The sequence below is a fragment of the Agelaius tricolor genome, unplaced genomic scaffold (genome assembly GCF_023055355.1).
Source record: "Agelaius tricolor isolate 1412-34295 unplaced genomic scaffold, bAgeTri1.0.p SCAF_29, whole genome shotgun sequence".
In the NCBI taxonomy this organism is placed as follows: Eukaryota; Metazoa; Chordata; class Aves; order Passeriformes; family Icteridae; genus Agelaius; species Agelaius tricolor.
Genome location: NW_027269289.1, coordinates 6,195,865 through 6,222,804, shown reverse-complemented (window position 1 = coordinate 6,222,804; position 26,940 = coordinate 6,195,865). Strand labels below are relative to the sequence as shown.

Below are 26,940 nucleotides of genomic sequence, written 5' to 3'. Positions count from 1 at the left end.
AGGAAATGACTCCGTGGGATGTGGTGGGATCATGTCCTGGTGTATCCAGTGCCAGGTGAAAGCAAAACTGCTCTAGACCCAGAGATTTTACTGAGAGAGGAAGCTTGGCTGAGTGCAGGAGTATTTTGCATGTTTTACAGAAGTCATAAAACCATTTTTGCTCTAAATGATTGTACTGAAATGGGAACTGAGTGATTTCTTGCCTCTCCAGATGGAGCAGCCATGCGGGCTGGAGTGCAGACAGGTGATAGAATTATCAAGGTAAGGACTTTGAAATGGGAAGAGAAATGGGTCCTTTGTCTTAAATGAGCTCTTTTTCTGAAAAAAAAAAAAAAAACAACTAAAAAACAACAATGATATGTCTGCTGTGGTGTTTGAATTAGGAATGGTCTAAGCTTCAGTTTTCTGACTCTCCTCCAGATCCTCATTTCAGAATTTTATGGACAAATTCTGTATCCTGCCAGGCTCAAGTATCATAAATACAATAAAACCAGAAATGGCAGGAAAGAGAAGGAAAGCAGAGTTGTTAATAATGATCTGTAAATAAACAGCCTGCCTGAATTGCTGTTTTCTCCCCTAACTGCTCCCACATCCACATCCATGTTCTTTTTTAGTCCCAAGCAAGTAAGAAATCAAGTCAGTGACTTAAAAGACTCTGTAAACTATTGCTGCAAAATGCTACTGCAGCTCCTGACACAGATGGAGCTGGGATTGCAACCAGGCATTGAAATTAATGAATTAAATTAGCTGCCCTGTTGTTTTTCTGCCCAGGCAGAGATGGATTGCCCTTTTTTTTTGTTTGTCTGCCTGCTTGAGTTCTTTCGGTCTGTGCACAGTTTTCTTTTTGCAGAGCTCTGCTCACTGAGATAAACTGTTAGAAGGATAAATAATTTATCTGGTAATGTCTTGAAAGAGGCAGTAATGGAGATGGGGGAGAAGAAAATGCTGCTGTTCTTCTGGAATGTGTGGAATTGCTCGGAAACAGAAGCAAACACTGAATTTTCTCTGCTCCCTGCCAGGTGAATGGGACTCTGGTAACACACTCGAACCATTTGGAGGTGGTCAAGCTGATCAAGTGTAAGTAAAGGCAGAGGGCTCTCCTGTCACCTGTAAAATGTGACACCAGACTTGCAAGGGCCCTGCCAAGGGTGAGGCCAATGCTGAGGGATCAAGGGGTGTGTGAAGCAGACAAGTGAAACTGAAATGGTTCTGACATCCTGAATTTAAGCTGGTACATTCTCCTGTAGCTTCTCCTGGACTTAATGTTTAAATTGCCACCAAGCCTTGCCTGGGTGCTTCATTTCCACCTTAAATTTCCACCACAGCTTAAGTGCAGCACTTGCTGTGCATTTCTGTGTGACACCTCCACAGCACTGCAGGAAATATGAGGAAGGAGGTATTCTCACCTTAAATACCACAACTGGGCAGCACTTGCTGTGCATTTCTGTGTGATGCCTGCATAGCAGTACAAGAAATTCCTTCCTGGTGTTGGATTTTCTTCCATGAGGAAGGAGATATTTTCACTTTTACCACAACTGGGCAGGCACTAAGTGTGATTTTTGTGTGATGCTGCACAGCTCTACAGGAAACACCATCCTGGTGGATTTTCTTCTGAAAATCCATTAATTCACCTGAAATACCACAGCTGGGCAGGAATTACTGTGCACTGCTGTGTGATGCTTGCATAGTACTGCAAGAAATTCCTTCCTGGTGTTGGATTTTCTTCTATGAGGAAGGAGATATTTTCACTTTTACCACAACTGGGCAGGCACTAAGTGTGATTTTTGTGTGATGCTGCACAGCTCTACAGGAAACACCATCCTGGTGGATTTTCTTCTGAAAATCCATTAATTCACCTGAAATACCACAGCTGGGCAGGAATTACTGTGCACTGCTGTGTGATGCCTGCATGGTACTGCAAGAAATTCCTTCCTGGTGTTGGATTTTCTTCTATGAGGAAGGAGATATTGTCACCTCTACCACAATTGGGTAGGCACTAAGTGTGATTTCTGTGTGATGCTGCACAGCTCTACAGGAAACACCTTCCTGGTGGATTTTCTTCTATGAGGAAGGAGGTGCTGATGGTTTATTTTACTTGTGTGAGCTCAAAATTTAACCTGCTGGGCTGGAAACTGGATTGCTTGCTTTACAAGGGCTGATCCTCGTGAAAGTTTTTGGAACACTGGAATTTAAGCAGATTTCTGAAGCAGGCCGTGCTCTCAGGCTCAGGGTGAGGGAAATCAGAGAAGCGTGGCCATGTCCCCGTGTGTGTGTGTGACCTGTGCCTGTCCTTGTGTCCCCACAGCGGGTTCCTATGTAGCTCTCACTGTCCAGGGGCGCCCTCCAGGGTCGCCCCAGATCCCCCTGGCGGATTCTGACGTGGATCTGGCAGCTTTTGGGCATATGTCTCCCATCATGGCATCCCCCCACTCGCCTGGCACGTCAGGGAATGCAGAAAGGATCACCAGCCCCGTGCTCATGGGGGTAAGGTTTGGAGCTCTCTTCCCAAAAGGAAAAATGGGTGGGTTTGGCCTGAATTTATTTATTTTTTTCACTTCAAATTGGCATTGGGACATTTCCCAGTCCAGTGTTGGCAGTCCCCTGTCCTGAGTGGGGACTGAGATCATTGGAGCAGAGGATGATGATGATTTTGACACTGAGCAGGAGCAGGTGGGAATGACTTTTAAATGACTTTTAGCCTTTTTTTCCCTCCACCAAGCAGAATTCTCTTCCCCTGTTCCTAAACTGCTGAGTGCTCCTTGTGTGGTGAAACAAGAATTTGGGAAGGGGATTCCTGTTGTCCTGTCTGTGGGTGTTTATTCACTTAGGAAAATGCAAGTAAAAATTTGCGGTTCTATCTGAGATTTTGCAGTTCTGTCTGAGATCTGAAAATTTGCAAGTAAAAATATGCAGTTTTATCTGAGATAATACAATTATCTGAGAAATACAATTTTTATACTGTTGTAGCTGTTCAAAATTAAGAAATACAATTTTTATACTGTTACAGCTGTTCAAAATTAAGAAAGAATACATAGAATAGGGTTGGAAATTTGAATTGCTTCTCACAGAGGTTTTCAGAGCCTGTTTTTAGGAAGTGGGGGGAAATGTGCATGTCCATTTTCCTTATCTGCCCAACAAACCCAACCTTAATCTCTCTGTGCTTCCTAGGAGGAGAATAACATTGTCCACAACCAGAAGGTGGAGATTCTGAGGAAGATGCTCCAGAAGGAGCAGGAGAGGCTGCAGGTACTGGATTTGTGCAGGCTGGAGAGCACTGGGGAAAGTGATGCAAAGAGGGGTTGTTAATTTTATTTATTATCAGAGTAAACCAGACTTTAATTTATCATCTGTTACTTGTTAATTTAATTATGATTTATTTCTTGTCAGAGTAAAACAGACTTTGTGTAGCAGCTCCTTGGGCGTGCAGGTGTTCATTTAAAAGACACAAACGATTCCTCTGCAGGTCCTGCAGGAGGAGTACGGCCGGACCCCCTCCACCCGCCTGCTCAAGGAGATCCAGGAGGCAAAGAAACACATTCCCCAGCTGCAGGAGCAGCTCTGCAAGGCCACGGGCTGCACTCAGGTAAGCTGGGCTCAGCCTGCTCTGGGCAGTGCTCCCAGGCACCATCCAGGGGGTTCGTGGTGCTCTGGGTGATGCCTCAGGTTTTAGGTTTTATAATTTTCACGTTCTGTGCTGCTTTAGTGTGGGTCTGGGTTCACATCAGGGGATGCTGAGCTCTGGCCACAGAGCAGGGAGACAAAACAATTCCTGCTCCAGCATTTGGACAAATGATCCAAATCTCAGCCCAAGAGCACAAACACCGTGGGCTGGAGAGAGAAAAACAAGGATGGGACTGCAGGGGCTAAAGCTGGAATGGGACAATGAACTGCAAGATGCAAATGGAGCAGAACTGATCCAAGGGAGAGACCCTGTGTGTAGCCATGGTATTTCCTAAAAAATCCATTTCCTTTCGATTTTTTCTCCTGAGAAGCTGAGAGGCCTCAGGAACAAAATGCAACCAATGGTTATCTGCTGCTGTGGAATGCAACAGGTGCATCTGGGATTGGGCTCATGTGGTTGTTTCTGATTAATGGCCAATCACAGCCCAGCTGGCTCAGACTCTCTGTCGGAGCCACAAACCTTTGCTATCATTCTTTCCTTTTCTATTCTTATCCAGCCTTCTGATGAAATCTTTTCTTCTATTCTTTTAGTACAGTTTTAATATAATATATATCATAAAATAATAAATCAGCCTTCTGAAACATGGAGTCAGATCCTTGTCTCTCCCCTCATCCTCAGACCCCTGCAAACACCACCACACCCGGGAGCGCTCGTGCATTTTGGGACCATTTTGGTTCATCTTGGGTTCATTTTGGGGCCATTTTGGTTCATCTTGGGTTCATTTTGGGACCATTTTGGTTCACCTTGGGTGCTGCCCAAGGTGCATCCATGGAGGAGATCCTTTTAACAAATCCCTGCTTTATTCTTTAGCTCTGCCCAGCCTCTGCTCTAGCTCAGCCCTCCCAAGGCATCCTGGGCAAGCTGCAGTTGCTGGGACAGGCAGGCTGCTCCCTCTGCAGCTGGGATTTGAAGTTGGCACTGTCATCTTAATCAGGATGTGGAGTGCATTTTGCACTGGGCTCTCATCTCTGAAAAACCTGCTTTGAAGAACAAGTGCAAGCACTGATGTGTTTATTATCTGTCAGTGCAACTTAAAATACAACCATGAAGTCATTCTTGGAAGCTTTTTAAACAATTTTGTTTTCACTTTTGAAAAAAAAAAAGAATTTAGGCTGTGTCATTTTTCCCTTTTCCCCTGTGTTAAAAGTGCTGAAAATTTGGTGTGGTTGTTTTCTCTTAGAAAAGCACTGCAGCCTTTTCTAGATAAATTAAGGTTTTATGAGTAATGTGAGCTGCCTGGCTTTTGAAGGAGTTGATTTATAAGGATGATCTCTTGAAATATTCTGCTTTCATCTTTGCAGGATGGAGTCCTGTCCTCCAGGTCTGTGTCAGAGTCTCTGCAGATCAGCGAGGGCGAGGCAGAGAGTGGGGACAGTGGCAGCAAACTGGATTTCAGTGGTGACAGCCCCTCCAGACCCAACAGTGACATTGCTGATGTGAGTCTGGGCCAGCTCCAGGGCTTTGCTTCTCTCCCTTTTGCATTTGGGTGTCCTTGGCAGGTGCTGTGTGTGTGTTGTCCTGTGTGTTGAGGCTCCTCAATCCCCACCAAAACCTTTTCTCTATGAAAAGATTTTCATAGGGAAAAAATTTCCCCGTTCTATTGGACTGGTGATGGAGACTGGGAGAGAATAAATTTGGGGTTTTTATCCAGGATTAGATTGTCCTGGCATTAATCCCTGTAACCAAAGATGGATGCCAGCATGTTTCTCTAAACTCATTTGCCAATTAGAGCATCTTTGAAGGGAACATTCCAGCTGCAGCACCGTGACTCAGATCTTGCCCTGAAAGATCCTTCCCTCTACCAAATCAACTCCAGCCCCTGCCTCCAGCCAAGGCTCTTGGTGTGTGCACTCCAGAGTTACCCATCTGTGTGCTCTCCCTTGGTGCCTAATCCTTAATTAAGTCACTCTCTGATTAGTGCAGGGGAATTGAGACTCTCCTGCTTGGATTTGGCCTGAGTTTGTTGATTAACTTAAGGCTGTGGGAGATAAATTTGTCCCAGCAGTTGGAAGTGGAAGGGAGGTGGGTGAGATGGAGGCATCCACAGCTCTGTTTTGAAACATTGCAAATCTGACCAGATCCCACTCAGTGTTTGTGTTTAATAAACGCAACGACAAAATTCATAATTATCTTCCTAATAATCATCATGCTGTATAATAATCATATAATAATAATCATCAGTTTTGGGGGTGGAATTTGATCAGTGCAGGTGATTGGCACACCAAACATTCCAGCTTTTCCATCCAGCTCTGAGAAAATGAAGGATCAGGGGTGAAGGAAACCTTTGAAAGGGGAAAGAGTTCTGCAGATGGGAAAAAGCCAGGCTGGAAAGCAGCAGCCTGAGCAGTGGCCTGGCTGGAAAAACCTTTGGGCACACTGAAGGTGAGCCAGCAGCACGAGGGTCTTGCAAATAAGGCTCTGCTGGGCTTCCTGAGCAAGAGCATTGCTGGCAGATGGGAGAAGAGACCTGAACTGTGAGAAAAGGTGGGGAGAGCAAGGAAAAAGCCAAGGCCTGGGGATTTTACAGCTTTGCTGTCACCAGATTTCTGACCCAAAACTTCTGCATTCACTCAAGTTTTGGGGTTTTTTTTTTTGTTTTACTGTGCATGTAGGACACAGATTTTACTCTGGTTTTTCACACCTCCTTTTCCTGTGAGAAAGGAGAAGTTTTTGGCTGTTGTGGCTGCCAAAGTGCCCAGTGCAGTTCTCCCTTCCCTGCATCTGCTGATACTTACCAGAACTGAACTTCCCTCTTTCCCAGAGCCCTCGCAGTGGCCTGAAGGAGAGGATTTATCCAGATGAGAGCCCAGAAAAGGCTGAGCTTCAGGACACTGTGAGTACAAAACATCAAATGTCACAACAGCACCTCCTCTAACAGCCCCATTAAAATCTTGCTGCTCTCCCCCACTTTCTAAATGGAGCAAGCCTGAACTTTGCTTTAGAAAATAAATTCAATTAGAGTGGTGCAGGGAAAGTTAATTAGCTGAGTAAATGTTTATGGAGTTTAAGAGCAGGGCCATTTAGAGGTGAGAAATACCTGATCAGCAGTGAAGCAGCTGGGCCTACAACAAGGACAGCAGCTGCACATGCTTTATCCTTGAGTCCAGCCCTCTTCTTTTTTAGGATATTCACTCATTTGGGGGCTGCCATTTCCAGCAGGGCCATGAGTGGAGCTCAGCAGGAAGTGCAGAGCTGTCTGAGCACATCCTCACCCTTGGCATGACTCCACTCCTGGCTTCTCCTTGCCCTCCTCCCAAAGCCACGTTTCCCCTCTGTGCAGGGATGGCCCTGGGCACATGTGCTGCTGCTTGCAGCTGCTCTTGATGCACCTGATTTGATATTTGGGAATGTTTGGATTTTTGGGAGGGGCGCCCAAGGTGGAGTTTTTGCAGAGTTGAAATGATCAGAACATTTCCAAGTTTCCCTGTGGGGGGACAATGCCAAGGTTGTGCTTTTCTCCTTCTCTTCAGGACTCGCAGTGCAGTGTGGGCAGCCCCCTGTCCCGCGTGGGGACGCAGATCATCGGAGCAGAGGATGATGATTTTGACACTGAGCAGGAGCAGGTGAGTCCTGGGGCTTCAGCTGCTCTCAGTGACCCCAGATGTGCTAAAAAGTCTCTTTTCCCCAGCCCAGCAGTCAAAGAAGGAGTCAGAGCTCTTCAGTTCTCATTCTCAAGGTTGTTTATTGTTTCTTATCTATAAAATTCTTTCTCCTGCCCTGCCCAGGTCTGTTCAGCAGGTCAGACAGAGGCACACTGACACCCTCAGGGCAGTGTTATCTTTTTATACTCAAAACTACCTGTACAATATTGACCATAACTTCCCAATACCCATCACCTGTGTTAGACAGTGAGCTTCTACTCTAAACCAATCCCAAAGTGCCACCATCCCAGCAGAAGATGGAGGCCAAGAAGAAGAAGGAGAAAGGTTGGACATGCCCAGATTCCTCCATCTTGCCTCCTGAACCCCCATACCAAAAACCCCAAAAATCGATTTTTCACCCCATAACAAACTAATTATTATTCTACGTAGACTTTAGTGGCTTGCAGATCTTCATCTAAGGTTGGTAACTTTTTCCATGGGTCACAATCAAAGGCACAGGGGGGTCTTGGGCTCTGTGCCAGGGTCCCTGAGCCCCCTGGCAATCCAGGACAGCCAGAGGGGTGTCCTGAACTCTGACACATGGGAATGACTTTTAGCCTTTTTTTTCCCCACCAACCAGAATTCTCCTCCCCTATTCCTAAACTGCTGAGTACTCCTTGTATGGTGAAATAAGAATTTGAGAATTCCTATTGTTGCTGATCTTTCCAAATAGAAGTATTTGGGGAGTTTATGACAATATCCATCTTTGAGTCTGTTATTTTTCTTTCTTCTTCAAACCTCAATGTATTGTTTTTTTAAAATTATATATAATTAAATTATATTATTTTATAATTAATTTTAAATTTTAAACTTATAATTTTATAATGAATTTTAAATTTTATAATGAATTTTAAATTTTAAATTTATAATTTTATAATGAATTTTAAATTTTATAATGAATTTTAAATTTTAAATTATAATTTTATAATTAATTTTAAATTTTATAATTAATTTTAAAATCCAAATTATAATTTTATAATTAATTTTAAATTTAATTTTCAATTATAAAATTATAAATTTTATAATTAATTTTAAATTTAAATTTAAATGGTTAATTTAAATCATTAATGTGAATTTTAAATTTTATAATTAATTTTAAATTTAAATTTAAATTATTAATTTAATTTAAATCATTAATGTGAAATAACTGATCAATTTTTATTTATCATTTATTTCACCTTCTTTAGTTTTTCTTAAATCCCAAATTCTTCTCACAGCAGCACAGCTACCACATACTCACTCTGAGTTATTTTAGCTGTCCTTTCTCCCATTCCTGACTAATTCAGATGCAATTCCCTGTGCCTGCAGATCAATGGGCAGTGCAGCTGCTTCCAGAACATCGAGCTCCTGAAGTCCCGCCCGGCTCACCTGGCTGTGCTCCTGCACCACGTCGTGTCCCAGTTTGACCCTGCAGCACTGGTGAGAAGCTCTGGAATTGTCTCCCTGCCTCACATTTGGGGATCTTCACCAGAATTTAGCAGGTCTTGTGCAGCACTCACTGCAAGGAGGGAAATGCAGACTCTGTGCAGGCCTGGGCGTGAAAAATCCACATTTATCCCCTTAGATAAAGGGAGAAGCACAAAGAGAATTGTTCCCTTTACATTTGGCTGCTTGCAAATGATTATTCACCTCCTGCAAGCCTCTATTCCACCCCAAGGTGTGGGATCAGTTGTCTACAGGGAAGTTTTTCCCTTTCTGTGCTCTTCTTCCAGCCCCTTCCCTTTCAGATAAAGGGAGAAACACAAAAATAAGTTTCCTTAACATTTGGCTGCTTACAAATGATTATTCACCTCCTTCAAGCCTCTATTCCACCCCAAGGTGTGGGATCAGCTGTCTACAGGGAAGCTTTGCCCTCTCTGTGCTCTTCTTCCAGCCCCTTCCCTCCCTGAGGAGCTGGGCAAGGTTTCAACCCAGCACTGCTGAATTCCTTCAAACACTGGAAAGAAAACTTGGAGTTTTCATGGTTTTCACCTCATTTCTTGCCCTCCTGTTCCCCACAGCTGTGCTACCTTTACACAGACCTGTACAAACAAACCAACTCCAAAGAGACCCGGCGTGTTTTCCTGGAGTTTTACCAGTTTTTCCTGGACAGGGCTGCAGTAGGTTCCTCTTCTTTTCCTCATTTTTACCCATTTAGCAAGTTGACTTTGACCTTTCTCCACTCACCTGAACTGTGAAAAACTAAGGGGGTTAAAGCCCTCCAAAAGAAACAGTTTTAAAAATCAAAATTGGAGTAATGTTTAATAAATAACTTTATAAAATATAAAACTGTAATAAAAGTTTTTAGTATTTTTATTGAAATGTTACCAGGGAATGAATGGCCTCAGGTGCCTGGTAACAAATCCCAGGGGATTTGTTGTTGATAGGAGAAATAATTTATTTCAGCAAGTTCTGGCTCTTCTGTGTTGCTTTTTTAGTTAATAATTGCTGTGGGTATTGATGTGGCTGTTCCAAGGATTGGGAAATTTTATGTCTCTGTTGGAAAGCTGAGAAAATTCTTTGCTGTCATGAATTAAACTCCCAGAAACTGCAGCAGAGCTTTGTGTACCACATGTGCATCTTAAATAATCCTGTGAATGATAAAATATTCATGGGAGTCTCCTCTTTTCAAACCAGCAATAAATGGCTTGCTCAGGTGCTCAGCTTGGATGATTTTGGCCTTTGAGGGAATTTCCTGGAGTGATTTGTGTGTTTTTTTGGGGTGCTGGTTTCTCTGTGGGTTCTCCCATCCTTTCTTTCCTTTTGCAGAACCTGAAAGTCCCAGTTCCAGAGGAGATCTCCTTGGAATTAGGTAGGATGGGAGTGAAGGGCAGAGGGTGGGTTAATTCATTAATTAATGACTTTATTGAAGTCATTTATTGAAGGTGGGGGCTGTTCCCAGAGGAATAATGGGTGAATTTTCTGCCTCCCAGACAGGAGAAGGCCAGAGCTGCTCCCTGAGGAGCTGCACCGCCAGTTCATCCAGACCATGCAGGACAAAGTCTGTCCAGAGGTCCAGAGGAACCTGGAAGATTTCAGGTACCAAAAGCTCTCTGTGGAGTTTCTTTTCATTCATATTTGAGTTCAGTCAGCGTTCCAGCACAGGGAAACCTGAGGGAGATAAAATTCCCCTTGGATTGGATAGGAGCATACCAGGAATACACCCTGTGGCCAATCCATAATCAAATCATCAACTGCAGTCCTAGAGCTTGGATCCTTCATTCCTGGAAGCTGTGTGAGGAAATGCCAGAGTATTTTTTCTTAGGTTTTGTTGTATAAATCTCTCTTCCTGATTGTGTTTATAATCAGCTTATATCTTTTTCTTTTTTTTTCCTGTCCCTATTTTCCTTTGGGCAGGGAATAATCCCCTTTACAAAGCTCAAGCTGGGCCAAGGGAAATTTAGGTTGGATATTAGGAAAAAGTTTTTTCCAGAAAGGGTCTTTACAGATAAAGGGTGTTCTGCCCAGGGAGATGATGGAGTCCCCATCCCTGGGTGTGTTTAACAAAGCCTGGATGTGGCACTGGGTGCCAGGGTTTAGGTGAGGTGCTGGGGCTGGGTTGGACTCCATGATCTTTGAGGTCTCTTCCAACCCAGTGATTCTGTGAGTTCTGGGAATTCTGTGAATTTGGGGGAATTCTGGGAATTCCCAGGGACCAGGGAGGTGGTGGAGTCCCCATCCCTGGGTGTGTTTAACAAAGCCTGGATGTGGCACTGGGTGCCAGGGTTGAGTTGAGCTGTTGGGGCTGGGTTGGACTCCATGATCTTGAAGGTCTCTTCCAACCTGGTCAGGCTGTGATTCTGTAATTTAGTTCTATGAATTCTGTGAGTTCTGTGAATTCTGTGAGCTCTGTGAATTCTGTGAGCTCTCAGTCATGGAGTAGAAGTTGATAATTAATTTGCTTTCTCACGTGGAGTGCTGAGCTCCGTGCCAAGCTCAGCGATGAACTTTTCCATACCTAAAACCCTCACGCAGATCCTTCCAACACCCCCAGAATCCCTCTGTGACACACCCTGAGTACTGCCCAGCTGCAGGTGATGCTCCCTGTGCCCTGTTGCAGGCAGAAGAGGAGCATGGGGCTGACCCTGGCCGAGGGGGAGCTGAGCAGGCTGGACGCAGAGCGGCTCCGCGACCGCAATGCCGTGGAGAAGGAGAGGAGCTGTGCAGAGCAGATCCTGGCCAAAATCGAGGAGGTCCTGTAAGTGACACCAAACAGGACAATGGAGGGGAAAAAATAACCTTAAAGGTGCTGGGAAAAGCGGGGTGGAGGAATTGGGGAGTGGGGTTTGGTGTCACTGGGTGGCGTTGCTGCCCCTGAGTGTTTGTTGGGATGGGGCAGGAGGGAAGGGAAGGGAAGGGAAGGCTCAGGAGAGAATGGAAAGCTCAGGAGGGAAGGTGAGGGAAGGCTGAGGAGAGAATGGAAGGCTCAGGAGGGAATGGAAGGCTCAGGAGGGAAGGTGAGGTTCTTTTGTCCAGGAGGCTGCTGTGAAATATGGCAGGCAGTGCTGCCATTCTCAGCCTGTGCATTATTAGATCAGAGCCCTTTTCCTGCAGAAACAACAGCTTCACAACCCATTTTCTCCTTTTTAATGTGGGCTGAATCCAATTTCCACAGCCGAACCTTCACTTTTGATTCTTGATTTTATTTTTTTTCCCCTGCTGGGACTGCTGAACATTCTAAAGGACACTTCAACACAACTACTGATGCTCTGGGTGGATGGGACCGGGTGTTAATTGGGTTTTGAGCTTCATTTTCAAACCCTTTCTTGTTTTTAGGATGACATCTCAGCCTCTGGAGGAAGACAAGAGGTAATGGGAGCTGGGGCTGTGTGTGCAGATGGAACACGACAGCCCTCTCCCGGCTGTTCTCCAAACTCCTGCATCCCCTGGCACAAATCATTGGAATTCTGAGCATCAGCCTCTTCTTTGCTGATGTTTGCTGCCTGTGTTTCACATCTTAAAAATTACTGTCACTGAGAGTTTGTGTTTATTTCTGTTTTGTGTTGTAACTGCTTCAATCTGCTCTAACATTTCTGCTCTAACATTTATTTTCTGTGTGTGCCTTGTCCTGTTCAGTTTTTATCTGAGCAGCATTTCCTCCTTTTTGCAGTCACCTTTTACTGCTGCTTATTTCTACCATAACTCAAAGCTATAATGTGACATCAAATATGGTTTTAGTGTAGAATTTTAGGACCTTCTGTGTAATTCTCAAAATTGTATTTTCACCTCCTGGGCTTCTGTGCCTTTTATCATGGAATGGTTTGGGTTGGGAGGGACCTTAAAGATGATTTAATTCCAACCTCAGCCATGGGTAGGGACAACTTCCACTGTCCCAGGGTGCTCCAACCTGGCCTTGGGCACTGCCAGGGATGCAGGGGCAGCCACAGCTGCTCTGGGCACCTGTGCCAGGGCCTCCCCATCCATATATTCCATCTTTATTTACACCACAAAATAATAATAATAATAATAATAATAATAATAATAATAATAATAATAATAATAATAATAAATAACAACCCAATTTTTAAATAAAAAAATGATAAATTCTGCTGTTGGCTGAGCCTTCCCATTATCTGTGAGAATTCATTTCCATTCATTTCAGCACTTCAATTTAAAAATGAACTTCTCAACAGAACCTTGGCGCTTGACCTTAATTTTATTGACTCAACGTATTTTCCCAATATCCTCCTCTTAAAGCTCCCTGGTTTTTTCTGTGTTTGGCAGCTCCACCATGCAATATGTGATCCTCACCTACATGAAACACCTGGGAGTGAAAGTCAAAGAGCCTCGGAACCTGGAGCAGAAGCGGGGCAGGATTGGGTTCCTGCCAAAGATCAAGGTACTGCTGCCATGGCCACAGGGGGTTTGTGTGCAATTCAAACCCCAGCTTTGCAGGAAAAAAGTGAAAAATGGGTGTGGTTTTTGTGTTTCAAGAGGATCTGGGGTTGCTGAGCTGCACAGCAAACCTCAGAGCTGAAATTGGGTTCTGCATCTGTTGGTAGAGGCGTGAGTTGGAAGTACTTGGAATTATTTCCTTTATCCCTGAATTCACCTTGTTTTTGGTGGTTATTAAAACTTTGGGCGAGGAATATTTCATAGAACACAGCCTTGAACCACAGGAGGGTCTCATTAAAGCTGTTGCCTTGTTTACTTCACTTTTTTCTGGAGAAACTCACCCAAACCCTCCTGGTTTGTGATGCAGGAGAGTTCTTCTCCCTGCCACCCCCACTTTTCCAATTATATAATGAATATTTCCACCAAAACTTCATCCCTGTGGGTGTGATCCCTTGTCTCCCACAGCATGGGGGTGTATCTGGTCACAGTAGCTGCTTATTTTCATCAACATTTCAGCTTCCTTTGAAATATTAAGAGAGTTTCAAGCAGTTCTGCACTAACCAAAAAAGGTGAAACAGCGTGAAGCCTTTTTCAAGCTTTGTGTCCTCTCCCTTAAAGAACCAATTAAAATCTCAGTAAACAGCTGGATTTGAAGCAGCGAGGGCTGAGTTTGCTTTTCTTTTTCTGCAGCAAAGCATCAAGAAAGAGAAAGAGGGAGAAGAGAAAGGGAAGAGGAGAGGCTTCCCCAACATCCTGGGGCCCCCAAGGAGACCAAGCCGACACGACAGCAGCGCAAGTATGTCAGCCCAGGCACCCCTGAGAGCCACAGAAAATCCATCCCTGCTGCCTCCCAAAATCCCTGCCAGGAGCCCTGTGTCCCCCCTAAACCTCATCCCACCCATCCTGCCTCACCCAGTCCCAGGCCTCACAATTTGGACCCCGTTTCTCCCAGTTCCCTTCCAGCCCTGTCTCACCCTGAGGGGCTGTGGAGTTGGATTTTGGGCTGGGATTGAGGCATTTTGGGCTGGGACTGAGTGATTTTCAGTAGGATTGAGTGATTTTTCAGTAGGATTGAGTGATTTTCAGCAAGACTGAGTGATTTTCAGCAAGACTGAGTGATTTTCAGCAAGACTGAGTGATTTTCATTAGAATTGAGTGATTTTCATTAGAATTGAATGATTTTCAGTAGAATTGTGTGATTTTCAGTGGGACTGAGTGATTTTCAGTAGGATTGTGTGATTTTCAGTGGGACTGAGTGATTTTCAGTAGAATTGTGTGATTTTCAGTGGGACTGACTGATTTTCAGTAGAATTGTGTGATTTTCAGTGGGACTGAGTGATTTTCAGTAGAATTGTGTGATTTTCATTAGGACTGAGTGATTTTCAGTAGAATTGAATGATTTTCAGTGGGACTGACTGATTTTCAGTAAGATTGAGTGATTTCCAACAGGATTGAGTGCATTTAAACCTCTTCTTGTTAAAACCCAGCTTCAGAGACGCACAGACCTGGTTGGCCCTGCAATGCTGCAGGGATGTTTTCAGCAGGGTGACGATTCTCTCTGTCCAGTTGGCAGGGCCATGGAGATGCAGAAGCCCAGGCACCCCAAGCACTCGCCCACAGCCTCTTCTGTGAGCCCAGAGCCCCCCGAGTCCAGCAAGACGCGCCAGAGTGGCTCCTCCAGCGACGGCACAGACGCCCCCTACCCCCCTGCCAACCCCATGTCCCCCCTGGCAATGGGGCCCTTTGCCTCTCCAGAGGGCAGCAAGGACAGTGACACAGGTAGGGTGGAATGAAGAGTGGTCAAAGGTTGTGGGCTGTGAGCAGGATGTGCAGAGCGCTGGTGCAACGAGCTGGGCTAATTAGGCAACGCTTTGATGTCATTAGAGCTGCTCTTCCTCACCTTAATCAGCTTTCCTCAATTAGGGAATGTTGCCACGAGCTGCAGTGGTTGTTAGTGGGTTCAGCCAGCGTGGCATTGGATCATCCAACAGGAAAAACCCAGCAGGTGCCACCTGAAGCTTTTGTCACTGAGATTTGTTCTTACCGCCCTGGGAATCGAGTTCCTCCAGCTCTGAAGCTGGAATCAGGAGGCTCTGGAGAGGCTGGGAGGTTCTCTGGTGCCCTCTAATTGGGTTCCTCACCTTTCACATTTCTCCTGTGTCCAGGTGTGAAGCAGCCTGGGGAAGCCCCGCCTGCCAGCGAGTCCATGGATGGCACCCCCCGCACTCCCAACAACACCTTTGAGTTCCCATCTCCTCTGGAAAACCTGCAGGAGGAGGAGGGAGAGGCTGAGAGGTAACTCTGGCTGCTCAAGGGAGCCCTGGGAGAGAGTCAGGAAGGCTTGGAATGGGTTGGAAAAGATCAGTGCAGAGTGACCTTTGTCAATGTGACAGTGTCAATGCATAAATGACATCGTTTGTTTTAAATATTGTTGGTAGATTTAGGAAACTTTGGGTTTTGTCTCTGCTGTGATAGAAAACTGTCAGGAGAGGGGACAGGATGCTCTGCCTTGGAGCTCAGACCACCATTCTGAAGTTGTTCTGAGCAGGGAGAAATTCAGGCACAAGCCCCCTAATGATTGCTTTCCTCCCCTGCAGGATGGTTGACATGGGAACACCGAAGCCTTTTCGCAAGTGAGTGTGCTTAGAAGTGTTTGAACTTGACTGAATTTGTTTGGATTTCAAATGGTTATGAAGCAGAATGCAGCAGTGCTCTTTGTTCTGAGGCAGCACAGTTGTCTGCATGATCTCTTTTCTTTAAGAACACAGGAAATCAGACACTGGCAGCCATTTGTAGGGCAGGTGGAGTGAGCCATATGCAAAAATACCCCTTTGATCTGTGAGTGAAGTGGAATGATTGCTGTATCCACTGATTTGAATGGATGGCAGTTGGGTTAGGGAGTAGAGAGATCCCTATTTTCCTTTTCAACCTGTATTGCTGTTGGTTCTGTACCTGCAGATAGACTGAGGCAAGAAACTGTAACCTGCCCTTTTCACTGCCTTGATATCTGACTGCAAATGATTTGATCTGTGCCATTAAAAGGAGGGTTATGAAAACACTGTCAGAACAGTCAATCTGGAAAGGGCAAAATTAGAGAATGTGCCCAGAGGTTCAGGCATCAAACAGCCCCCAGCTGGCAGGGACAGTGTGTTCATAAAGCTGATTGATGTACTCAGCTTTTCCCTGAAATGGGAATTAACTCCCTCTTTTTTTCTCCTGCCATCAGGATGGACAGTGTTGGCTTTGCAGATGTGCAGAGTGAGGATGAGCTCTATGACTTTGACATGGACATGGACCCTCCCAACTGGCAGCAGCTTGTGAGCAGGGAGGTGCTGATGGGGCTCAAACCCTACGAAATCAAACGTCAGGAAGTGATAAATGGTGAGATGGGGGTTCTGTCCTACCTGGCCAAGCTCAGAGCTGGAAAACCTTCCCCTGGAGCTTTGAAGTTCTTAAAAATTTACAATTAGGATTTGGGGTTTTTTTTTGTGAAATAATGGCTGGAGAATTGTAGAACTTTTGGTTTGAAGAGTTCTTAGGTGTGAAACCTGTGCTTGTTACTGGGAAATAACCTGAGGTGAGATTGATCCAGTGAGAAATAACCTGAGGTGAGATTGATCCAGTCCTTAGAGGACAAATAAACAATATCAAGTGGTTATTAAATATTAAGTGAGTCCGTGGATGGCAGCCCCCACACACCCAACGACACCTTTGAGTTCCCATCTCCTTTGGAAAACCTGCAGGAGGAGGAGGGAGAGGCCAGGTTTTTAATATGTTCTATAAAAGAAAAGAAGAAAAGCTTGGTTTTTAGGCAAGCAGGTGATGGAAATCAAGAAAGAGAAAGAGGGAGAGGAGCTGCTCCCAAACTTGAGCAGATTCCAGTTGCAGCTCCTGCAGAAGCCTTTGTGTGGATTTGTGAGCTCAGAGCTGTTGGTTTGGGGTAAACGATGGAATTTTCCAAACACGGAATCACATCAGGGCCTGGGATATGGACCAGGGAGGGAAATGCTGCTGAGGGCCCTGCTCTGAGCTGCCCTGAGGCTGCCCAGGTGCCATCCTGCTCTCCCTGTGTCCCCAGAGCTGTTCTACACGGAGCGAGCCCACGTGCGCACGCTGAAGGTCCTGCACAACGTCTTCTACCAGAGGGTCACCAGGGAGGGCATCCTCAGCTCCAGTGACAAGAGGAAAATCTTCTCCAACCTCGAGGACATCCTTGGGCTGCATGGTAGGAACAGCTGGATGCTGCAGTTTGGGCTTCCAGTGGCTGAAAAGTTGAAGCAAAGGAACCCTGGAACATGAGGCAGCTTGACCCAATGCTCGAGATGGAGCAGAATTCTTCAGGAATTCTTCAGCACTGCCCTGGGCTTGCTTTTGTTCACACTTGGCTCCATTTCTGAGTCACAAAGATATTTTGATGAGGAATATTGTGTCCAGTGTTCCTTTTCCTCATCTGTGTTGATTCATGCTTGATGAAAGGAGCAGTGATCTTTATGAGCCAGGGTGTGAGATGGTACAGCTGCTCCTGAGGAGAGCAGAAAACAGATTTATGAAGATTGATGTCTGTTTGTTTCTGAAGGGTGGTGGAACATGAGGCAGCTTTACCCAATATTTGAGATGGAGCAGAATTCTTCAGGAATTCTTCAACACTGTCCTGGGCTTGCTTTTGCTCTCTCACTTGTTCCATTTCTGATTCACAAAGATATTTTGATAAGGAATCATGTGTCCAATGTTCCTTTTCAGTGTTGATTTGTGCTTGATAAAAGAGCAATGAGCTCTCTGGGCCAGGGTTTGAGGTGGTACAACTGCTCCTGAGGAGAGCAGAAAACAGATTTATGAAGATTGGTGTCTGTTTGTTTCTGAGGGGTGGCCCTTCCTCGTTGTTTAGGGACAGGACTGCTCACAACAGGAATTCCAGCCACTGAATCATCAGTTGTGTGGTTTTCTGGCTTCTGCATTATTCCTGTTGATAGAAAAATTACATTGAGCCTCAGAAAAGATGAGTTTGGAATGGTTCTTAGGGGTCCTTTGAAGCCAGGTGAGACACAAGTGCAAAGGAGTTACATCACATTTCATTAGTTATATTAAATTGATTAAGTTGCAGGATGTTGTTTATTAGCTAATTAAAATTATTTCAAATCCGATCTTCTCCTAGAATAGCTTTTATGTTAAATGCTGAAAATTAAGCCAGCATTTTGACCACTATTAATAAAATTTACCTTTTTTTCCTTCTTCTTAAGTTGCACTGAACGATCAGATGAAATCTGTCCGGAAAAGGAACGAGACTTCTGTCATTGGCCAAATTGGGGAAGATCTGCTCTCCTGGGTAAAATTCTTTTAATATTTCTTCTGTTTGAAAATAATGTGTCATGGAATGACCAATAGAGCCAGAGGTTGGAGGAGGTAATTCCCAGCCATGGGAACTGAAGGGCTGCGAATCCTGGAGCCAAAACAGAGCTGGAGGATGAGGGGGGAAGGAAAGCAGGAGGAACTCAGGATTTTCATCTGACTGGAATAGGAGTCATTTAAGGCACAAGAATAATATCCTTAAGATGTGTGGGTAGAATAGAAAGGTACTTTGGGTACATAAAGGTGAGAGTGGGATTTTGAAAAATGTAGTGGCACGATTTATTTCAGTAACACTGAAGTGTGAGCCTGGTGTTGCCTGCGGTGCAGTTAAAAGATGGTTAGAAATAGTGATTTCTAATCTTAGAATGTATAAATTTGGAGTTTATAGTGCTGCTGCAGGCTTCACTTTTGAGATCTTTATGGAGAGATTTGGCTGCCCCAGTCCTGGAAGTGTTCAAGGATGTCCTGGCCCATGACGGGGATGACCTTTAAAGTCCCTTTCAACTCAAACCAGTCTGGGATTCTGTGATGTGGGAGGGCTGGATTCAGGAGAACTGAAGAGTTTGGGATGTAAAGGTCTCCTCTGGAAAGACAAAGCCTTAAACCAGAGCTTTTTATCAGTAATTCCTTTGTTCCCTGGTGACCCCAGTCCCATGTGGCTCTGCCTGCTGAGGATGCCCCGCGCTGAGCTCCAGCCTATCTAAACTTGGCTTTCTTGGCTTTCTGGCACAGTTTAGTGGAGCAGCAGAGGAGAAGCTGAAACTTGCCACTGCCACCTTCTGCAGCAACCAGCCCTTTGCTCTGGAGGTCATCAAGTCCCGCCAGAAGAAGGACTCGCGCTTCCAGACCTTCGTGCAGGTGGGTTTGCCACAGGGCTCAGAGTTTTCCACCAGGATTTGAGTTTTCTCCACCAGGATTTGAGTTGTCTCCTCCAAGCTTTTGAGTTTTTCACCAGGCTTTGGAGTTTTCTCCACTGGGCTTTGGAGTTTTCTCCACTGGGCTTTGGAGTTTTCTCCACCGGGCTTTGGAGTTTTCTCCACCAGGCTTTGGAGTTTTTCTCCACCAGGCTTTGGAGTTTTTCTCCACCAGGCTTTGAGTTTTTCTCCACCAGGCTTTGAGTTTTTCTCCACCAGGCTTTGAGTTTTTCTCCACCAGGCTTTGAGTTTTCTCCTCCAGGCCTTGAGTTTTTCAACAAACTGAGTTTTCTCCCCCTAAGCTCTCAGTTTCTCCACCAGGCTTTTGAGTTTTCTCCACCAGGCTTGGAGTAACCTCAGCACAGCCCAATGAATCCGTTCTGATAATTAATGACAATTATTAGTGACATCATGGCTAGGGCTGCCTTCAGCTGGGCACCACGTCCAGCACTGTATTTACCTCTCCTGGTGGTTTCTGGAGGGAGGAGCCCTCAGTTCTGGGGAGCACAGATGGAATGCAGGGCAGCTCCGTGTCCCAGGCAGGAGATTCCATCTCCCTCGAGGTGCCTGGTGCCCAAGGATCCCAAATCCCATTGGGCAGAGTGCTCAGAGTGCCAGGAGCAGGAGGCAGAGGCTGCACAGCTGCTCTGCCTGCCAGGGTGGGCTGTGGCTCCGTGTGGCATTTGTAGAACTTGATCTCCATCAGCACAGGCTGGGAGGAGCTCTGGGAGTACAGGGGAGATTATCTTGACAAATATCCTGAGTTTTGCTGCGCTGTGAAAGCCCAAACTGATGTGTTCCCTGGGAGCTGCTGACTGAGATGGATTGGGGATGGGCCCATGCCCATGGGGAGTAATGAGGGGAGGAAGGCACTGCTGCTGTGATGAGCTTTTCCTCTGGGTAATTGCAGATGGAGAGGGGATGTGTTGTCTGAGTGATAGATCTTGGCATCTCTTGTCTTGTATTTAATTACTGGAAAGTGAAGTAATAGATGTTTAAGTGATGAATAGATGTTGTGCATTCAGGTAATTATGGCCTTAATAAAAATGACAAATGCAGATATTGTGCTGTTGAAATTTAGGATGCTGAGAGCAATCCCCTGTGCCGGCGGCTGCAGCTGAAGGACATCATCCCCACAGAGATGCAGAGGTTGACTAAATACCCCCTTCTGCTGGATAACATTGCTAAATACACAGGTAAAGCCTTGCCACTGGGATTTGGGCGCCTGTGACCGTGTTCACAGGGTCTGAGGATGAGGGAAGAGATGAGGATCTGACTCCGTGTTTCAGAAGGCTGATTTATTATTTTATGATATATATTATATTAAAACTATACTAAAAGAATAGAAGAAAGGATTTCATCAGAAGGCTGGCTAAGAATAGAAAAAGAAAGAATGAATAACAAAGGTTTGTGACTCGGACAGAGAGTCTGAGCCAGCTGGGCTGTGATTGGCCATTAATTAGAAACATCCACATGAGCCCAATCCCAGATGCACCTGTTGCATTCCACAGCAGCAGATAACCATTGGTTGCATTTTGTTCCTGAGGCCTCTCAGCTTCTCAGGAGGAAAAAATCCTAAGGAAAGGGATTTTTCATAAAAGATGTCTGTGACAGACACCCATCTCAGCAAGTTTTTTTTAGGTAAATGTGTTAAATAACACTTCAATTTTATGTGTGTCTGTTTTCATTGCGACCTCATTGCTGCTGTCTGCACAGGAGGTGTAAAAAATAATAATAAAAAGAAAAATCCAGTGTTGGTTCCTCCTTAGGAAAATAAAAAGGAAATTCAGTGTGAAATAAGTGACTCCATCAAACCTCTAAAGCAGCACAGAATGTCCCCATGCTCTTGCAAAGGGTGGGGTTTAATTAGGATCTGTTACACTGAAAGATACTTCCAGCACAACAGGTAAAAATGTGATAAATAACAGCACAAAATGCCTTCCCAGCTTTACTATCTGATACCTGCTGCAGGGTAATTTCATTACTCATAAAAATAGACTGCAGCTACAAGTTCCCTCTAATCCTAATTAGGAGAGCATGTGATACTCCATTATCTTTGATGTACTGGGTGATGTTCCTGTTAAGTGAATTCTCAGTGTGGCTGCTGCTGCTGGGGAGAATTGATGGGTTCACCTGTGCCTGTACTCTTAGTAAGGATTTTATAAGCATTTTATAAGGATTTTAGGTCTCTCAGATTATTGTGAGGAGCTGTCACAAGGCCCTAAAAAAAAGGGAGAGTAACAATTGCATGATGTGTAATGATGTGCAGGTCACAATCAATTCTCTCCTGCCAAATCCCATTTTTATCATTATTGCAGTGCTTTTGTTGGTGACTCCTCTTGGAGTTTTAACTCCTTTTTGTCCAGCTTGAGGTCAGCAGAGTGCACTGCAGGGCCAAACCTCTGTGCCACTTTGTGTTATTCTTGCAGAGCTGCCTGAGGAGAAGGAGAAGGTCAAGAAAGCAGCAGATCACTGTCGCCAGATCCTCAACCACGTGAACCAGGCTGTCAAAGAGTCAGAGAACAAACAGGTGAGAGGGCCTGAGTGAGCCCCCAGGGCTGGGCACAGCAGTGCAGCTGCACTCTGGGCACTTCTGCTGCTCCAAGAGACATTTCCCTGCATTTCCTGCACTCTGGGCACTTCTGCTGCTCCAAGAGACATTTCCTGCATTTCCTGCACTCTGGGCACTTCTGCTGCTCCAAGAGACATTTCCTGCATTTCCTGCACTCTGAGCAGTTCTGCTGCTCCAAGTGACATTTCCCTTCATTTCCTGCACTCCACTCTGGGCACTTCTGCTGCTCCAAGTGACATTTCCTCGATTTCCTGCACTCTGAGCAGTTCTGACATTTGCCTGCATTTCTGCACTCTGGGCAGTTCTGCTGCTCCAAGTGACATTTCCCTGCATTTCCTGCACTCCACTCTGGGCAGTTCTGACATTTCCTTGCATTTCCTGCACTCTGGGCAGTTCCGCTGCTCTAAGTGATATTGCCTTGCATTTCTGCACTCCACTCTGGGCAGCTCTGCTGCTCCAAGTGACATTTCCCTGCATTTCCTGCACTCCACTCTGGGCAGTTCTGACATTTGCCTGCATTTCCTGCAGCACCTGGAGGATTATCAGCGGAGACTCGACCTCTCCTACTTGAAGCAGTCAGAGGATCCCATGATGGACGAGTTCAGGGTGAGTGGGAACATTAAAACCAGCTCTGTGTGCATGGAGTTTGCATTCACTTTGTGCTTCTTCTGGTGCACAATCAAGTGGTCTTTGGAGATAAATATTTCTGTATGAAAATGAAAACAATTAGTCTCAGAAATGTAAGCTTTGCCACCTTCCTGAAGATTTCTGTGGCTCTAACAGCTCAGTTCTGCACATCATGGTGCTGATGGAGCTTGTCAGCTGTGTGCAACAAACCTTTATAGCCTGCAAGCTCAAGCACTGTATCCCAGAAGAGATATCTGATGGATAATGAGATTATTGTGGATATTTATCTCATGTGAGTGCATCTCTTGGTGATGCTGGGGAGGCCTTGGAGAGCCCTGAGGTGTAGCAGTGGAATTGGCTTCAAAGGGAGAGCTTGTACAAAAATGTGTGAGTTCCACACAGCCAAATAAAACCTGAAGTCCAATATTAAAAATATTCTATTCCATGGCTCCTGTAAATCCCTGCAGTTTTGCTGGGAGCTGGTCATCTGCTGGTTTCTTCCCCATCTCCCTTAAAGCCAGTGTGAATAAAAAAACCCCAATTTTCTATAGAACTGTGTCATGTATCCTTCCCCAAATAAACCTGCAAGCATTCAGCAAGGGAAGGAAGAACTTTTGGCAGCTACAAAATCTCGCTGTCATTGATTGCAGACTCTGAGACTTGGAAGGGATGAATTGTGAAAATTGTCACTTCTGCTTGCCTGCAGATCTAAATGTCACAAGCACTGAAGTGCCTGAAGAATCCATTGACATTACAAAGCCTGTCAGATCATGGGGATGATTTGTAAATAATTTGTAGGCACACTTGACTTGCAAATGGAGTGCTGCAGCATTAATCAGTTGTAATGCTGGAGCTGAATATGGGGGGGTTGGAAAAACTCCTCCTAGGAAACAGGTGACATCCTAATGCCCCAGGAGCTCGACTTGGTGGGAGAATTCCCCACTCTGTGGCACTTGGCACATGGAAAAAAGCAGAGGGAAAGTGATAAACAGCATCTCTGACAGGATTTTGGGTTCCCTGTTCCACGTTTCTGGGTTTAGCTGCTTGGCTCCAGACTGGAGTCCCTCTGGCATTCCTGTGTTTTATCATGACTGGCTTCCATGGAAATTTCATTTTTTTTTTCTTTCCCCTGGTGACAGAACCTGGATCTAACAAAGAGAAAAATGCTCCATGAGGGGCCCTTGACCTGGAAGGTGAATCGTGACAAAACCATCGGTGAGTCTGGGCCATGCCCCCGTCCCCTGGCTCTGCCTGAGTTTGCTGGGAAGGAGAGGAGGGAAAAGCTCTGCTGCAGCTCCCAGTTATGCTTCTTGCTGCCACCTCTAATAATGCCTGTGTGCTTCTCTGAGCTGATTAAATTATTCTTGTCAATTCTGAAAAGTGCTGGAGTATCATTAGGGCCACGCAGGGACACAGCAGTCAGTCATGAGCTGATCCAGTTCCATCTGTAGCTTTCTGCTGGAGTTTTCACCAGGAAGATTTGCAAGCTTTGCCTGGAATGGCACAGCACTGATTGCTGCCTCTGCATGAGTAATCAGAAATGCAGCACTCTGCTTTCTGATGGCAATCTTTTAACTCATCCTGGGCTTTTTTTTTTTTTTTTTGCATTCTGGGCAGATCTGTACACTCTGCTGCTGGAGGACATCCTGGTGCTGCTGCAGAAACAAGATGACAAACTGGTGCTGAAGTGCCACAGCAAGATCCTGGCATCCACAGCTGACAGCAAGCACACCTTCAGCCCCATCATCAAACTCAACACTGTGCTGGTTCGCCAGGTGGCCACAGGTCAGTGCAGCCCACTGAGAAAGCAAAAAGAGAAGCCAAAAATAAAGATTAGCTCAGTTGAGGAAGATGATTTTGTGTAGATTTGCAGAGCAGAACATGGAAAACTGCGTAGGCTTAATTCTTGGTTGTCCAACATCGTGCTTAGTATGGATGAGCTGTTTAACTTCTTTGCATCAGTAATAGGCATTTGCTTGAGTTTTAAATAGACTTCTAAATGAAAGTACTCTGATTGTGTTAGAGGAAAAGCACTTTGGAAATTATTAGAAGGGAAAAGAGGAGAAATGGAGCTTTTTCAAAATGGGTTTTTTCCCTTTGAGGGCACATGTCTTTGATAGGACAAGGTCAGGGTTTCTGTATTAGTGTTGGAAAGTTATCTCAAGAACTTTTTCCTTGCTTTGGGCTGGAGTGATGTAGGAATTTTTGGGAAGCGAGAAGTGAATTTGTGAACTTTGTGAGAGGTTTCAGTTCCCTTCCCTGTGCTGTGCAGATAACAAAGCTTTCTTCGTCATCTCCATGTCGGCGACGGGGGCTCACATCTACGAGCTGGTGGCACAGACTGTCTCAGAGAAGAATGTGTAAGTCCTGGGCAAATTCCAGCTGCTGCTGGCTTGGTTGGACCTGGGAGACCTTTTACCCCATGAATTCCCTGAGTTCCTTCTCCAAATTCAGCTGGAAATCTTGTGGTCTCTGTAAGCTGTGGTCTTGTGGTGTCTGTAAGTGTCTGAGGATAATCCCTCCCAGCTGGCTCAATCCAGACTCTCTCCTGACCTCCAAAATGTTTTTATTTACCCTTAAAATTCTGGTTTTTTGGGCCTGACTGCCAGATCAGACACAGAAATAATCCTGCATCTTCATGCAGCACCAGAGATCTTTGCAGATTTACATCCTGGCATCATAAACACCCCAGTGCAGGAATTGGAGATTCCATGGCTGAAAGCTTCATTGGGAGAAACTCTTTTCTCCTAAAGAATACCCAGGGATAGATGTGATTATGGGATACATGCCTGTTGTTGCATCTCTACCCTTCAGTGATGTGTGAAATAAGGCTTTTTCATGTATTTATATATCACTTAACTGGTTGATCTGACAAGTGATAAGGTCCTGTCTATCATTTCCATCTGCTGAAGAGCATCCAGGTGAGCTGAGCTTTCTGCTGTGGTGGTTTCAGGCTGTTCCTGAGGGGACTGAATCTAACAGAACTTTAAAAAAAAAGACATTTCTTTTTGGTAAAAAAAAGCAGTAATAATATCAACCGGGTTTAAGAGGATTAAATAGAGAAATGCTCATTCTGTCCCACTTGCTGCATGGTTTATTTGCTGTTTCTGCTGCAGCTGGCAGGACCTTATAGCTCAGATGGCAGGAACTGTGAAGATGGGGAGCAGCAGAAGGGTGATCCCACTGCCTCAGTCAGGCCCTGGCGAGTAAGTCAAAGCTGCAGGAGGAGGAAAAGCTGATTTTTCTTCCTCCAGCACCCCTTTTTCCTGCCTAAAAATCGCCCTCCAAAGGATGGATTCTGCTGCAGATGAAGCTGACTGAAGGGATGTGTTTGTTCTTCCCTCCCTGCAGAGAGGAGCGTGAGGAAGAGGAGCAGCAGAAGCTCAAGGAGCAGCATGACATTCCTGCCAGCAGCCTGCAGAGTCCAGGTGAGGCAGGGATACAGGGGAAGGGAGCAGGAGATTTGCTCCAGGGAGTGCAGGTGTGCCCAGCCATAGTCCTGGGGGATTGGGGATCCCGGGCCAGCTTTGAGGTTGTTCTGGAAGGGGATGATTTCTTTACAAGTCATTCAGAGAAGTGATGCTGAACCTCTTGGAAATGAACCTTTTACCATTCCCATCTGATTTATAAACTGTTGGAGAGTGGTTTCTTTAACCCTGGAAAGAACTAGCCTTGTAGGTGAAGGATCTTAGTGTTTTCAGAATGGAATTTTCTGCACTTTTATCTTTTACTATTCCCATCTGATTTATAAACTGTTGGAGAGTGCTTTCTTTAACCCTGGAAAGAACTAGCCTTGTAGGTGAAGGATCTTAGTGTTTCCAGAGCGGAATATTCTGCACTTTTATCATCATTGTTTCACCTGAATTTTTGGTTTTTTTTGTCCTCCAGATAAAGATTTGGGCCTGGAGTCTCCCTTGATCCTGAACCCTCAGTCCTCCTCGCCCATCATGTCTGAGAAGGCCAAGGTGGAGGGGCTGCTGGGGGCAGAGGGGCAGTTTGAGAAGGTGCAGCAGGCAGAGCTGGCCCTGAAGGACTCCTCTGGCTGCAGCTCAGCCTCGGTGCCAGAGGGGCAGTGGGCACAGGATGCCCTGAGGAACTGTGAGTACCCCCCTGGGCTGGGCTCTGCCCCTGGGATTTCCATCCCTTTTCCCTCCCCCTGGGCTGGATTTCACACAATAGGGATGGGGCAGCCTGGAGCTGTGAATCCATGCACTGCCCCTTCCCTGGGCTTCAGGCACCTCCTTGTTTTTCTGGGGTTTTCTGTACCAAATGAGGCTGATCATGAATTTCTACCATCCATGGAGTGCTTTGATGGCAGAATTCGATTGAATTGAGCAGAGCTTA

General features: G+C 45.5%; 1 protein-coding gene across 4 annotated transcripts in view; it reads left to right on the top strand.

Annotated features, from left to right (window-relative positions):
- The window catches only part of ARHGEF12 (Rho guanine nucleotide exchange factor 12), an 87,607-nt gene that overhangs the window by 46,712 nt on the left and 13,955 nt on the right, over positions 1 to 26,940 (top strand). For all 4 annotated transcript variants that reach the window (XM_071449793.1, XM_071449792.1, XM_071449795.1 and 1 more), the window contains 32 exons: positions 212 to 261; positions 1,020 to 1,077; positions 2,306 to 2,484; positions 3,169 to 3,246; positions 3,464 to 3,583; positions 4,984 to 5,118; positions 6,444 to 6,515; positions 7,153 to 7,245; positions 8,632 to 8,742; positions 9,324 to 9,422; positions 10,072 to 10,114; positions 10,236 to 10,341; positions 11,363 to 11,500; positions 12,079 to 12,111; positions 13,027 to 13,141; positions 13,828 to 13,933; positions 14,704 to 14,916; positions 15,303 to 15,432; positions 15,735 to 15,770; positions 16,364 to 16,518; positions 17,216 to 17,362; positions 18,375 to 18,460; positions 19,216 to 19,341; positions 20,479 to 20,593; positions 21,827 to 21,927; positions 22,498 to 22,575; positions 23,736 to 23,811; positions 24,214 to 24,381; positions 24,869 to 24,956; positions 25,713 to 25,802; positions 25,948 to 26,024; positions 26,485 to 26,694. In XM_071449793.1, coding sequence (XP_071305894.1) covers positions 212 to 261; positions 1,020 to 1,077; positions 2,306 to 2,484; positions 3,169 to 3,246; positions 3,464 to 3,583; positions 4,984 to 5,118; positions 6,444 to 6,515; positions 7,153 to 7,245; positions 8,632 to 8,742; positions 9,324 to 9,422; positions 10,072 to 10,114; positions 10,236 to 10,341; positions 11,363 to 11,500; positions 12,079 to 12,111; positions 13,027 to 13,141; positions 13,828 to 13,933; positions 14,704 to 14,916; positions 15,303 to 15,432; positions 15,735 to 15,770; positions 16,364 to 16,518; positions 17,216 to 17,362; positions 18,375 to 18,460; positions 19,216 to 19,341; positions 20,479 to 20,593; positions 21,827 to 21,927; positions 22,498 to 22,575; positions 23,736 to 23,811; positions 24,214 to 24,381; positions 24,869 to 24,956; positions 25,713 to 25,802; positions 25,948 to 26,024; positions 26,485 to 26,694 — 3,432 coding nt within the window. The remainder of the gene's footprint in view (positions 1 to 211; positions 262 to 1,019; positions 1,078 to 2,305; positions 2,485 to 3,168; positions 3,247 to 3,463; positions 3,584 to 4,983; positions 5,119 to 6,443; positions 6,516 to 7,152; positions 7,246 to 8,631; positions 8,743 to 9,323; positions 9,423 to 10,071; positions 10,115 to 10,235; positions 10,342 to 11,362; positions 11,501 to 12,078; positions 12,112 to 13,026; positions 13,142 to 13,827; positions 13,934 to 14,703; positions 14,917 to 15,302; positions 15,433 to 15,734; positions 15,771 to 16,363; positions 16,519 to 17,215; positions 17,363 to 18,374; positions 18,461 to 19,215; positions 19,342 to 20,478; positions 20,594 to 21,826; positions 21,928 to 22,497; positions 22,576 to 23,735; positions 23,812 to 24,213; positions 24,382 to 24,868; positions 24,957 to 25,712; positions 25,803 to 25,947; positions 26,025 to 26,484; positions 26,695 to 26,940) is intronic.